This window comes from Pollicipes pollicipes, unplaced genomic scaffold, assembly GCF_011947565.3.
Source record: "Pollicipes pollicipes isolate AB1234 unplaced genomic scaffold, Ppol_2.1 Scaffold_3447;HRSCAF=4054_pilon_pilon_pilon, whole genome shotgun sequence".
Classification (NCBI taxonomy): Eukaryota; Metazoa; Arthropoda; class Thecostraca; order Pollicipedomorpha; family Pollicipedidae; genus Pollicipes; species Pollicipes pollicipes.
The window spans coordinates 285,737-299,595 of record NW_023596297.1 but is presented as its reverse complement, the minus strand read 5'-3'; the positions used below and the strand labels follow the sequence as shown (position 1 = coordinate 299,595).

The window sequence follows — 13,859 nt, the reverse complement described above, 5'->3', positions numbered from 1 at the left end:
CAACGGCAGACATCGGCATCGACGTCCGCCTGCAACATGGCAATGGGCCCGACTCTTCGACAGGCGGGCCACCCAGCCTGACCGCTGTCGCCCGTCCGGCCTGCCCCCGACGCCAGCCGAACGGCGCCCGTCAACTCTTATCACTCCACTGATAGGGTCGATGAGCTGCATTCCAGCGACGTCAACAAAACCAGCCCCCCCCCCGCCCCCGCGCGCCGTCGCGTGCCGCCGAGCGTCGCCGACGCCGACCGTCGGCAGTCTGCGACGGCCGGCGGCGCTGGACGCGCGGGCGACGGCCGCGGCGCCAGGTGTGCAGGTGGGACATGGTCGGCGACGCGCTGCTGCTGGCGCTGCTGCTGCTGGCGCCGGTCAGAGGTGAGCCGCGGTCCTGGCCGGCCCCGCGGGCTCTGGCCAGCGCGCGGCGTGGGGCCGCCTTCGGTTACTAAGCTGTGCCTACGCCGCGTCCACGCACTGAGCTGTGCGTGGGACGCGTCCGCTCAATGGATTGTGTCTGACCGCTGATGTGCGTGTCTGGGCTGTGTCTTTCCTCTGAGGCGTGCCTGACCTCTCTTCGGCCGCCGCAGTGTTCTAGGGCCGTGTCCGAGCCGTGTTGTCAGTGCATTGCAAGTCATTGTCACAACATGTGCAGTCAATGGGCATTGTCTTGCGCCTGTACCGTGCTCCACTGCCGTTCTGTGCCCTGGACACTGGGGCACGTCGGGTCGCTTCAGTGCTTGCGCCCGCTGTGCTGTACGCTATCACCGGTTGTTCTTTACTTCCTAGATTTGTTTGAACCTAAACTATGCCCGCGTGACCCATCACTGGGCTTTATCCTGCCAAGCTGTTGTATCTGGCCGTCGCGCTGTGCCTGACCATTGTGTCGTTTGTCTGTATCTCTTAACGCGCGTGCCCGGACTTACTTCACCGGATTGACTTCCGGATCATTCTACGTCTACCGTACCAGATTTACTACCGTGTTTACCACGCTGTGCTGTACTCGGGTACATACCCGGCCACTGTGCTGCCTATTTGCCATGTTTCGCTGGTGAGCATGTCCTTGCCAAAAGGCGATGCGCGGCCGGTGACCGCACGCTTGCCATGCGCCGACGCTTGGTTTGACCGGCTTACATCACTGTCATGGCCAGCGCGCCGCAACGTTGCGTTGTCACACCTGCATGGACTATGACTTCCCCGGTACTCGTAACCATGTTGCAGTGCTTCATGGTGTGATGCTTTGTTGCGATACTTTATCAAATTGATGCGATGCTTTGTTTTCATTCAGAACTACTCATTCTCAATTCAAATGCACAAGCTGACGTAAGACCATGAGCACGATCACGAACACACACGCGACCAATGATCAAATATCGTCGTAACAACTTCCAACTGGGGTGGTTGCCGAAGTCGGTAATTGCATTGTTCTCTGCCTCGTGTTTCATTAGTTTGGCTATCACATGCCAGACGCAACGCCGACGCCCGCGGAAATGCACTCTTTCGAGTCATCATGGAACTATGAAGTGCTGGGCCTAGCTCAAAGCAACTGCACCTGCTGACGACGCTTAGTGTTTTGACATCTCGCGTTGCGTGTAAACACATGAATTTGTCTCGCAGATTTCTATGATTGCGTTGCCAGTAATAATGACGATGCAATTTTCCTGTTAACAAACTGTGTCTAAAAAAATCCGTCTTAAAAAGTCCTAACGATCCCAGATTGTGATGGCGCGAAGTAGCCAGCCGCCCCTTTCGCGTTCACATGGTAGCTGTGGCACTTCTTTATCTGTCTTCAGATAAAAGCAATGGCCTGATCCATGCAGGCCATCTATCCTTCAGCGCATGTTTAATATCCTGGGTCATTGCGATGTAGCGCCTTTAGTGGGTCAAGATTAGAAACACAGCTCTCGGATCCGATAGGCCTGCATGTTTAGCCTGACCTGACCCGGAAGTCTATTTGCAGTATTTCACAATAGCTGGCTGGCAGCGTTTGAAAATATTACATTTACATGAAAGAAAATTACAATGTATGGTCAGCTTAAAAATGGAGGCTAATCTCAAATCTCCAGAGGAAGAGCATTGGTGGACATCTAGCTAATCCATGTTTCCCAAATAAGATCAGTAGCTGCTGTGCAATGGGCAGAGTTTCATCTCTCAGTCGGATTCCAATGACGGCGTATTTTTCTATACAGCGTTGTTGTGAAATAGCCAAATTATTCCGGTGAAGATTGAGGTGCGTGAAGGGCGAAATTGCGAAATTGCCGACGTGCGTGCAGATAGGCAAGTTATAATAAGACGCATGACGTCACAATCAGGCTTGGTGGTCGGAGGGAGCAAGGGACTGATGCGGGTCCAGGTCCCCCAGCCGTCAGCCAAGCGCCGTCAATGGCCCCGGCCAGGAACGCGCGGGCCGGCCGGCACCAACGGGAGGCCGGTTCGCCCCCGCAGACGCCGGCCGGGGCTGCTGCGGTCTGAGTCCGGGCCCGGGCCACTCGCCTCCCGCCGGCAGCGTCGCCAGTGCAGGGAGAGGGCTTTGTAAGTGGCAGACGGGCCGCACACGGCACCGCACCGTGCGCTCCCACCCGCCCTGACTCCTGATCTCCTGACTCCTGATCAGGAGGCTGGCACGGCCCACCTGGGGGCGGACAGTGAGACGATGCATTTGCGATGGCGCGCGTGACGCCGGTCGGTCCGTCGGCCGGTCACCGCGCCGCCTGCCCTCCATCAGGCGTCACGGTGACCGCTGACTGAGTTAGCTGTTTGACGGGGTGGTGCGGCTTGCAGAGGCAGACGGCGGCGCCAGGTGATGCCTCGTCCCCCACGCGTGGATCCTGTCTCACCTCCCGAAGTTCCCGTCCGATGTGACGGCGGAAGGATGTAACGCGCAAATTTCGATGAGAAGTTGTACTCCGCTGTTGCGCGCGGGCCTCCGTAAGGCGCGACGCATCCGAAGCGCAGCCCGCAGGCGGAAGAGATGAGCACGAGCCGTCCACAGGGCGGCCCCCTGGTGGCCAGAATGCCGCCGGGCGTCACACGGAGCCAGCGGCAGGCTTCTCAGCGGGCTCGTGACTCGGGCTGGCCCGGCTGACGTCACTGGGCCCGTCATTCGCCAGGCATTTATTTTGGTGAAATACCGGCCGTTTGATTGACATGTCATACATAGGCGTAGTATACCGCATACTAGACAAAACGTATCATACACGATGCGCTGCACGCAAAATTTTCAGATTGAGCCAGAGCAGAATCACGCGGTTTTACGAGTTGAAAACGGCCTGATCGGAGTGGGACGGGCTACAAGCCACCTTTCTGGAAGGAGTCGCAGTCAGGTGAGAGGTAGGGGCAAACACTAACATCAGTCATCCAGCACCAGCAAAGCAACTGCACGGAATGTTTCTTTTCTTTATGTTCACAGCTTACCCCCTGACTTATGCAACTACGAATGTTTTATCACTTAAGCAAAGGTAGTATTGGCCGCTTCTTACAGCTTGATTGTCACATGCCGTGACGCGGCATTGTGCCCTAAATCATATGCCCATGGTCTGGTCGTGATCCATGTGCAAGGCATACCGATTTGGGAGAGGTTTATGGTTGGCATGCACGGTATTGAGAACCTGGAATGGACTGAACGAAAAACTGCAAGGCCAGTCAATGCGGCGATCGCCAACGGAAGTAGATAGGACTGTGAGCGATAATTGACACACATATTCCGGGTATGTGTCTGTTTTCTTGTGTCACGTTATGCGAATTACCATGACCAATAATATCTATTCACATTAAGCGCACCTACGTGCGTATGTCGGGTACCTTACGAGGTTACGGGTTCTTACGAGGCTCACACAGTGTGGGGGTCTCACTCAAATGGACGAAAAGCGTTGGGTCTTACCCACGGATTCGTCATTCGACAGAGGCAATGAGGTCTGATATATGCTTAAAACACTGCATATCTTGCCAGCATCTCAGAATCAACTGCAAACATTTCTCGGAACTCAATCGCGACCCTTCCGGAGCACGGGTCTAACTCCCAACAGCATGTTCGCAATCTCGCAATGCCAGCAAGTTGCCTGCGCGGCCGTATCGTCTGCGATCGACAGGGCCCGTCTCGGGGCGGACGGCCCGCGCCCGGCCGGGCCGCCCGTCCGGCGCAGGTGAGAAAGTTGGCGCTGCCGGCTGCCGAGGCCGGAGCAATCACGACCTGCCGCCGGCTGCCTGTCCGCCCGGCCAGTGCATATTGACTGCCGCCGCTGTCACACAAGTTTAGCGACCGGGCCAGCCGGACCGAGCGCGGACGATTGGCACGGCGCGCACCGGCAACGATTTCCTGTCCCGCCAATCGCGCCTAACTGCACTTAGTTAACACGAACGGAGAGTCGGCATAAGAACGCGGCGGCTGTGGTGTCCGGCCCGGTCGTGGGCGCGAGTCACGTGACCGGGGGCGTTCGTAGACTCTGGCGGGGCGCGGTATGTTTGGATGAGAAAGATGTGAACGAGCGAGCGCGAGGCAAGTCTTGTCGGGCTCGATGTGTTGCGTTGTGTCACTTGAACCTGTGGAGTGAGTGACTGGTTATCAGGTCAGGCCGAAACAAAAAAAGGAAGTGCATTCCTGAAAAAGGCAAGGATCACTAAATTTTCCGCTGGTGATTGGTGTAAATGCAACTTGTGCATGGCAATGCACCCCTCGCAGACATGTGAGAAACATAAACATTTGTCAAAATTCCGACCGCCGCGGCGAACGTATTACCCACTGCAACGGTGAGTGCAGTGACTGCCGCCCGGTTCCACTCCCCTGAATGGTATCTGGTATTTGCTTTCCTGGTGAGCAAATATTTTGGCGTCGTAAAATGATTGTGGCTTAAGGCGGACAACGCTGCGGACGCTCTTTGATGCTAAGTTTTGTCACGGACCGCATTAGACTCAACGGGCCATCCTGCCCCCACCCTCCCCCCCCCACCCCCTCCCCCACCCTTTAAAACGGGCTCTCCGCCAGCCAGACGTCACCGCTTGCGTGGACATTTAGCGGATGTCCGTCTCTGTGACGGTCCCCCAGTATGCGGTGAGCGATGTCGACCGTGGAAGATCCATACGGCTCGTTAGGGCCGCTCTGATGAGGTACGGCAGCGGGGGATAACGGGGGGACAGCGTCGCGCCGTCACGAAGGGCGGACGGCGGAGCGGCGCCGCATTCCGGGGGAGTGGATAGCTCTGGCGAGGTACGGCAGCGGGGGATAACGGGGGACAGCGTCGCAGCGTCACGAAAGGCGGGCGGCGGAGCGGCGCCGCATTCCGGGGGGAGGGGGGGGGGGGGATCGCTCTGCTCAAAGCGGTTGGAGCGGGAATGACAGTGAGCTTGCCCCAGCTACTCAACGAGAAGCGTAAGAGGCAGTATGACATTGGCGGTCAGTGGTGAGATCACTATGACAGAGGCAGTATGACATTGGCGGTCAGTTGTGAGGGATTGTTGCTGATCTGGTTAATAAAGACACCTTGTAGGGGGACGTGGTGAGCGCATGACCGCGATGCTGGGCAGGGTGGCCCCAAATATATATATATATATATATATATATATATATATGTATATATGATGTGAGTGCTGACGATAACTAAGACAGAAGCGCCTTTAATTGGAGATGCAACCACTGACTAAAGGTACTTTCGTGCAATCTGTTCTCGTGCTGTTTCACATGCCTAGAACATTAAAACAATCCGACCTTCCGTAGCTAACAGGCCCTGGACCTCACCAACCCCAGTGGTGATTACGCCCGAGGGAGAGACAGGCTTGGTGCGGGCGCGCGAGAAAACAGATCCTTGTTTCAGCTTGCCTTGTGCTGACGGAAACTTGCGTCCACGTGCTCTCTTGGCTATTGAGGTTCATGCTGTGCCATATGGTGAAGATCATGCGGCAGACGGAAGATCGCGGTGACGGAGGGAGTGCGGTAGAAAGGATTTACAAGCTAGGCACGGGGACTTGAGAAGGTGGAAAGGAGAAAACTCGCTGAGAGGCACATATTTGTGGGAAATTTAGGTTGTCGGGCACTTAGCTCAACCCCCAGTGCTTTCTACAAGCGACGCCCCGTTTAAAAAATTGTATCACCTATTACCGCTGCCGGAACGCCTGTAATAATGACCTTTGTTAACTATTTTCAAAAACAACACCAAATTAAGACGCTAAGTTCTAGGCTTGAGCAATGCAACGCGCCACACGAAGACTGCAACGTATGCGGCCGAGTCAGAAAAGCCAGGTCGTCAGTGTTTGCAAACCAGTCGTGAAGCATTGAGCAGCGGCACATCATTAGGTCTCAACGCTTGGCACAAACGCCGACAGTTTTCCCCTCGTTTGCCGCGACACCCTGACTTTACTGCTTCTGTGCACCGCTACGCGCGTGCCTGCGCCCGGGCTCCTCCAGGCAGCCAAGCTGAGCAATGCCATGGCAGTCATCGTAGTGATAAGTGGGACCGAATCACGCGGCCTGAATGAATTCAGCACAAGCACGCTAATGTGCTGCTGGCACAGGCGCTCGGTGGAATCAGGCCTGGTGCCGTTAACGGCGGGGTGACGACAGGGCCGCTCGTGTGCGGGTGTCGTGAGCGGAAGGGACTGCCGTGCCCTCCCGCGTGGGAGGCGACTCGGAGGGCCATGCGGTTCTCTCACGAGGGAATGATGGCGACATCGATGAAGTGCGTTCGCACGCAACGCAGTGGACAATGACGTGGCTCTCCGTGTTGGGGATTAACGTCGAAAAGAGGTTTGGGGAGTGCGCCGTGGCCCCTCCGCGTTCCAATCGAAAAGGATAGCGTCTTGGTTCCCAGTTTGGGAAGCGACGAAACAACGTTGTTGCATGCAGCAGAAAACGATCGTCGACATCGACGTGATGGTTCAAACTTGCATGGAAAACGACAATTGTCTGCTCTGATGAACCACATAAACCACCAAGGAGCTGCACGCTTCAAACTGACTGACCGAGTGAACGTTGACTAACAACGCACCTGACGTATTTCGACCTGGGGCACCAACAAGACTCATACTGATGTCGATCTGGCAGCACACACCTGCAACTGTCACTTTCTGATGACAGCGCCGAAGCCCAGGGTTTTGAGGTCTTCCGCAATCGTCTTGAGCAGAGACGTGACCGCGCCTTTTCCGGAGGACAAGTCTATAACCAGCGCTTGACGTGCGTGGCGTCCTTTTTCGGCAGACTCGGCCTGCCTGCGCATGACGAAGGTGAAGATCCCGTCGCCGGTTCAGGCCGGCACCAGGGTCATGCTCTCCTGCTTCTTCGACCTGGCCTGGGGCGAACGCGTCTACATCGTCAACTGGTACAGAAACGGCAAGGAGTTCTATCGCTTCTCACCTAGCGAGAGTCCCTCCATTCAGACCTTCAGCCGGCCCGGCATCTTTGTTGACGTGAGTGGCAATGTTTGTGTATTTTGTAGGAGTGTCTGATTGTGCATTCAGCACACAATATTCGGGCGGAGTGGTCTGAGATGCCCCCAGCTTCGTCGATTTTACGTTATTCGTTTTTTTAAAGTATCTATTAACCGTTGAAAGTAAAAATTTAAAGCTTGAATTTTCGTTCCCTAAATGTATGAACGTGGTATATCTTCCCTTACGGAAGCCGATTTTTTTGACGAGCAATCCTTTTTAACAGAACGCATAGACAAAGACAGCGTCGAAGCACTGAAGGCCTGCTCATCATACTCCCAATAAACCAATGCTTTCCGCGTATGACAGCTAACACGCCGAGCACACGGTGTCTCACGCACGAAGCGCGGGAGTTACGGGTTCCGTCAGAGGCGCTACACTCTGACCACGAGTCTGGCCCTGATCCTCTGCTGCTTCCTGCAACGCCGAATAAACGAACGAACGAACGAAACCCCCGTGCCGTTGACCCCTTCCCCGGAGGTCAGTGACCTCGACCTGAACGACGTCGCCGGTCTCGTGTCGGCAGACGTTCGCCAGCAACATGACGACGGTGGTGCTGCGTTCGGTGCCTCTGAACTCGGCGGGGCGCTACCGCTGCGAGATCGCCACCGAGGCGCCCAGCTACGTCACCGTCCACGGACAGCGGTACATGAGCGTCGTCGGTAAGCAGGCCTCGTGGCGGAGGCGGCGCGCACGGCACGCCTCGCACTTCCCGCACACTCGCGTGAACGCGCGTGCAGGCCATTCGGATCGAACCGCCTATAGGCATACATCGGGTAGTGCGCCCGAGAAGTTAACCTCTTAAGAATTAGCCATTTTTTTGTCTTTCAATCTTGGGTTGCAGTGGACAGCATTTTGTGCACATGTCTAGATCTCTGCCTACCTGAAGCGGCAACAGCCACCTCTCCCAGTGCGTCTCCGTATTGACGCTGGCAATGTGAGTGAAGTCTGAGGCAGAAACCAGCGGCGGACCAGGGGGAGGCCGATATGTCCCTCCCCTTGGGCTTGAAATAGGCCCATAACAGGCCAAACGGACGCAGGTCTTTAACGCAAAGCGCCAAAAATTGGACGTTTTCGGGCCCCGGGCGACAGGTAAGGACCCCAAATGGAAATAGGGTCCACGATCAGGCATGCAGAACTTTTGGCTAAAGGGAGGGTCGTGGTTGCATAAGTTTTAGGGTCAATCACGTTCTCTGAAGACCTACGCCGCTACCAGTGGTGCCATATGTTTGTTTGCAAGTGCCCGCTCGATCGTTCAGGAGCCTTCCATGGTGGTCTCGGGCCCTTCGCATTTCAGGAAGAACTAAAAGGGCCGAAGGGAATGCTCTACGCTGCTGTCGAGGGCCCTATATGTTGACCTACCGGGGTGCTCTCTATCCTCTAGAGACCCTTCACGATTGTCTCTGGCTTTTCTCCTTTGCTCGGAGGGCTTCAGGCTGCCCTACATGTTGGTCAAGTCCACAGCGATTTCAGGATATTTGGTAAGCAGCATGACTTTATAAAAGCAAAATCGCTACCAAACCTTGATGTACATTCGAAACAATCTATTAGGAAAATATTCCGAAACAAGAAAAAAGAGAGGTAGGGAGGTAATGCTAGATCAGATTTTTCAGACTCGGTGCATAATAAGACCGCAAACGAGCCATGGCTTTCTCTACTCACGACCTCTCGTTTAACAGAAAGACAGAATACCAGGATTCCGCTAATCCCGTGGATCGCAGCATGCGTAGCCCCAACCAGTGTTATAAAACTGGCCTGAGTGGGATTGCTGTAATCCAAGGTATTTGAATTGGTTCATTTTGAAGCCATGAGCATTAGTTTTTATTTATTCCCATGTCGAGCCGAGTGTAGGCCCAAGCTGCCACCACGCACCGTAAAACCGATGACACAAGCGTTATTCGGCAAAGGTCCACCCGAACGTTCACGTAGTGAGTAAGACCCCAGCCGGCACCACCCTGCCAGGTCACGGAGGTCAGAAACCGCCCGAGGACTTCCGGGCGTGGGCCGAGTTCGCGCCCAAGGACTGCCGGGCACAGGCCGAGTTCGCGCCCGAGGACTGCCGGGCACAGGCCGAGTTCGCGCCCGAGGACTGCCGGGCACAGGCCGCGTTCGCGCCCGAGGACTGCCGGGCAGAGGCTGAGTTCGCGCCCGAGGACTGCTGGGCAGGACTGAGTTCGCGCCCGAGGACTGCTGGGCAGAGGCCGAGTTCGCGCCTCCGTCTTTAGGTCACACGCAAATCTGGTCGCGGCACGGTGGGATGGAAAAGTTGATGCGATGAAACCGCTACCTTATCGGCTAGGATGCCATTTCTAAGAGTTATTACGAAAGACTCGATCCCTCAACGATGCTCACAATTTCTTCAAGCTTTTGGAAAGCCTCACATTCCTTCAGTCTCACTGGATTTTGTCCAGCTTTCTAAACACAGCCAATTTCAAAAGGCGGAATGCAATAAACGGAGCCATGCGTCTATGTAAGTCTGCAATAAACTGAACTGGCATGTACGCTCAATGCCCTATGTTTTTACAGCATTTCACACTGTGTTATGGGGGTATTACAACGCTTTTACCCTCAAGTCTTGCAGGTGTGGCAACTTAAGTAATACAGCGGGCTACGTTAAGTGCGACTTGGTCAAAGTGATGAGGTTTCGCAGCGAGTTTGCTGCAGCATCATGCAGCATATTTTCCGTTTGCTACCCGTGCCTTTTGTGATGCATGGCTGGTGCATTGCAGTTTTACGACAGAAGTACTATTTTTGCAGTCTTCATCGTTCTTTTTTGTCTCCACCGTACAGCGTAAGCACACGAACAGAAGATCGTTTCATTTTACAAAAGGTTGTTAGGCTTACCTTGTGATATACATGTGTAAAAATTGCAGCGTATCCTCCTGGCTGCGATGGAATATCTCTTGTCTTTCCTGTTACGACCATTGTCATCTTTTCACTCAAATAGGACACAAAAAATAGTTGAGTGAGCACTGTTGTCTTCTATCTCTATTTCCGCTCCGCACAGAAGCCAAAATTTTGCCGACAAACTGCAACAGAGCAAACAGCTGATAAAACTAAAAGTGCCTTAAGAATCTCGGCATTGTGCCATCCTTTATTTGTGTATACGTATATCTGGCAAAAATGGCAGTGGTGGATATCCCGGAGCAAACGTACGTAATGACCCAGGACAAATGTCCGCCCTTCCATACACACGCTTTCTAATATAGATTACATGTATTAATATGCGTGTTAATAAATATTGACAATAAAAAATTTTAGACTGGCATTTAAAACCAAGCAGATTAAGACTATGAGTTATTATCTACACTATTTTAGAAAATGCCCACGCAGCAGACGTGCCAAAACTGAGTTTTTAGGGAATATTTTGAAGTATTTCCAATCTCCGTTGCGTATTCCCGTACACTCCCCTGTTCATATCCTTCTCTGGGGTCGCATATGTTACTGAAAAATCCGTCAATCAACGCTAGTTAAAGCGTCGCTTGGAGGAACCGGCCGTTGTCTGTGCATGATATGCGAGAGTATCTGACATTAACACTCGTGAACATTTGATCACCGCTTCCGCCGCCCCTGAATCACAGCTGACGTTCACGAGCGCGCCGACCTAACCTTTCGCAGGCCGCGCGCAGGAGGCGCGCCCAGAGAGAGCGGCAACAAGAAGAGTCCTCAAGCGCATCGACCGCAGTAGCTCACCAGTCTGGCGGGCTGGTAGTTGGACATGTCTTAGTACTTTACAATATGGTTATGGTCAATATGCCGATGACATCAAGGTCAACTTACATGCGAGCTTCGATCCATGCGCACTAAACGTGCGCTTCGGTGGCTGTCAGGCCTCTGGATGCATCGCAACCGACAGCAGCAGACGTCAGCTACACAGCTCCGCTCACAGGGAGATCATAGCAGCCTTCTCACACGGCCATGCTTCGCTCGTCAGATCTGCCATCGGAGGGACCGAAGATAGCGGGCGCACGGGACCTGTACAGGATCGGCGAGCCCGTGTCGATCAACTGTACATCGGCCAGGAGCCGGCCTGCCGCCTCGCTCACCTGGTACATCAACGGAGAACAGGTGAGACGAGGAACGCAGATGGTGACCGAGAGGGGCCTCCCTCACCTGGTACATCAATAGAGAACAGGTGAGACGAGCGGCGCGGATGGTGACCATGAGGGACCTCACTCACCCTGCACACCATTGGAGAACAGGTGAGACGAGGGGAGCAGATGGTGACCGTGAGGGACCTCTCTTACCCTGTACATCAACGGAGAACAGGTGAGACGAGGGGCGCAGATGGCGACCGTCAGGGACCTCTCTCAACAGAGAATAGGTGAGGCGAGTAGTGCGGATGCTGATCGTGAGGGGCCGCTCTCACGCTACACGTCAGCGGAGAACAGCCGACAGTACGCGACCGGACCAATTTCCCCGGTCCCGGCCCGAGCGAAAGCGCTGTTCGGCGTGCTCAAAACACCGCGAGGGGGCAGCGCTTACTGACCAAAACTTGGCTCTTAAATGCACGAATACATTGTCTTAAATAATTTTTTTTCTGGACGGTAAAGCAAGCTGCGCTCTTTCTCATGGTATGCCTAAAGACATATAAACGCTAGCGAATGTATCATCCATATCAAATGAGGAAGAAGAACCCAGTGTTGACTTGTAACGCATGGGATCCGTTGAACAAACGACCTCAATAGTTATACCCAGAGTCGTCGACAGTCCGCTAGGAAAAAAACTACTACGTCGTAAATTGCAAAAAAAGACGAGCAACAGATGAACCGAGGATTGAACCACGTGTTGCAATGTGAACATGTGCGGAGGCGTTATGGAGTCAGTTTATCGTTTGTCAGATCGGTAGTTCGGTAGTTTGGTAGGGGAATCGCCAGTGATTGATAGTTTTAGCGCCCGTCTACCTCCTGGGAAAGGGGAACTGCCTCGAGCAGTGCACCTGGAGAGTGGCCAAAAGGGTAGTCATCCACCCAACATGGTGAAAAAACAGACGTTTCCCCCTATTTAGATTTGGTTGTAGGTAAATTAAGGTTGTACAGAACTTAGCTGGCTGACCCGTATCGATAGGTGCAGTGTAAATGGGTGCTTGTGTCAAGAAAGAGCGCCATGAGATTAAGTAGAATGCAGGTTGTTTGTGGAGACCTTGCACACGTGTGTGAAAATGTCAGATGTAAAAGCATCGGGTGATTCCTTTCCAGCATTAAACCAAACCAATCATGTAACGTTATCAACATCAGCGCCCATTTATTCTGCTGAAGGCTACCGGACCGGAGGCTTCTAACTTACACAAAAATTACGAAGAATTAACGCATGTATGCCCTAACTCGTTGCATGTGACTGTGACCGACAGGCTGACCCCAGTCTGGTGGAAGACTACCCCATCCATCGCCACATGGACGGTCTCGAGACGTCAAAGATCAGCCTCAAATTTCGGCTGCGGCACGGCCACCTCCGACACGGCGGTGGTCTCAAGATCAAGTGCGCCGCAGAGATCTCGTCCCTGTACTGGAAAACGCATGAGCGCGAGATGTGGGCGCGCGCGGCGGAGCCTGCCGGCGCCGGACCCTTCTCCGGTGAGCAAGTGGTCGACGCTGACTGACGTGTAAACCACCGCTTCGAGCAGGAGTGCTGCAAACCTGCGTTTTCCCGGTCTTCTACACTGTATTGCCGTTGAAGACTGGACATAGGCGCCTTTAGTCGGCGTTGCGGCGACTCCTGACGAAACGCCTGCTCTTCACATAGACATACAACACATACACGAGTCGTCTCACGAGTCACACACATAAGCGCGACACATACACGAGTCGTCTCGCCGAAGGGTACTGGTCGTGCTCGCAGGTCAGTCTGGTCGTCCGTCACTACGTTTGACAACAGCTCACTTCCGCCTGTCCGACGCCCACAGTCAGCAGTCACAAAATCGCCATCGCACCCCAGACCATACTCGCGTCCACCCGGACGCAGCCAAGCGTAGCGCACTTCCAGAGAGGTCCCCCTCCTGAGGCGCACACGTAGACCCCAGGTCAAATGCACGGCCCCAGGTCACCTGGCGCGCACAGACCCCGGGCCACCTGGTGCCCACGGACCCCAGGTCACCTGGCACATACGGACCCCAGTCACCTGGTGCACACGGACTCCGGGTCACCTTGCGCGCACAGACCCCAGGCTACCTGGTGCACACGGGCCCCGGGCCATCTGGTGCACACGGGCCCCAGGTCACCTGGTGCACACGGGCCCCAGGTCACCTGGTGCACACGGGCCCCAGGTCACCTTGCGCGCACAGACCCGGGCCATCTGGCGCACATGAACTCCAGGTCACCTGAAGCGCTAATTGTGGATCTCAACCTATTAACACTGACTGCAGATTTAGGATCAAGAACGGAGAGAGCGGATGGGTCATAGTTCACTCTCTTTTCCGAAGTGGGTGTGACGGTAATGGGAGTCAGTGTGCTCTG

General features: G+C 54.5%; 1 protein-coding gene across 1 annotated transcript in view; it reads left to right on the top strand.

Annotated features, from left to right (window-relative positions):
- Positions 1-351: 351 nt before the first annotated feature.
- LOC119091777 (cell adhesion molecule 1) overlaps positions 352-13,859 on the top strand; it is a 24,750-nt gene continuing 11,242 nt past the window's right edge. Inside the window, exons 1-5 of the mRNA XM_037214645.1 lie at positions 352-375; positions 7,181-7,389; positions 7,934-8,069; positions 11,342-11,475; positions 12,758-12,980. Of these exons, the coding sequence (XP_037070540.1) occupies positions 7,198-7,389; positions 7,934-8,069; positions 11,342-11,475; positions 12,758-12,980 (685 nt within the window). The 5' untranslated portion in view covers positions 352-375; positions 7,181-7,197. The remainder of the gene's footprint in view (positions 376-7,180; positions 7,390-7,933; positions 8,070-11,341; positions 11,476-12,757; positions 12,981-13,859) is intronic.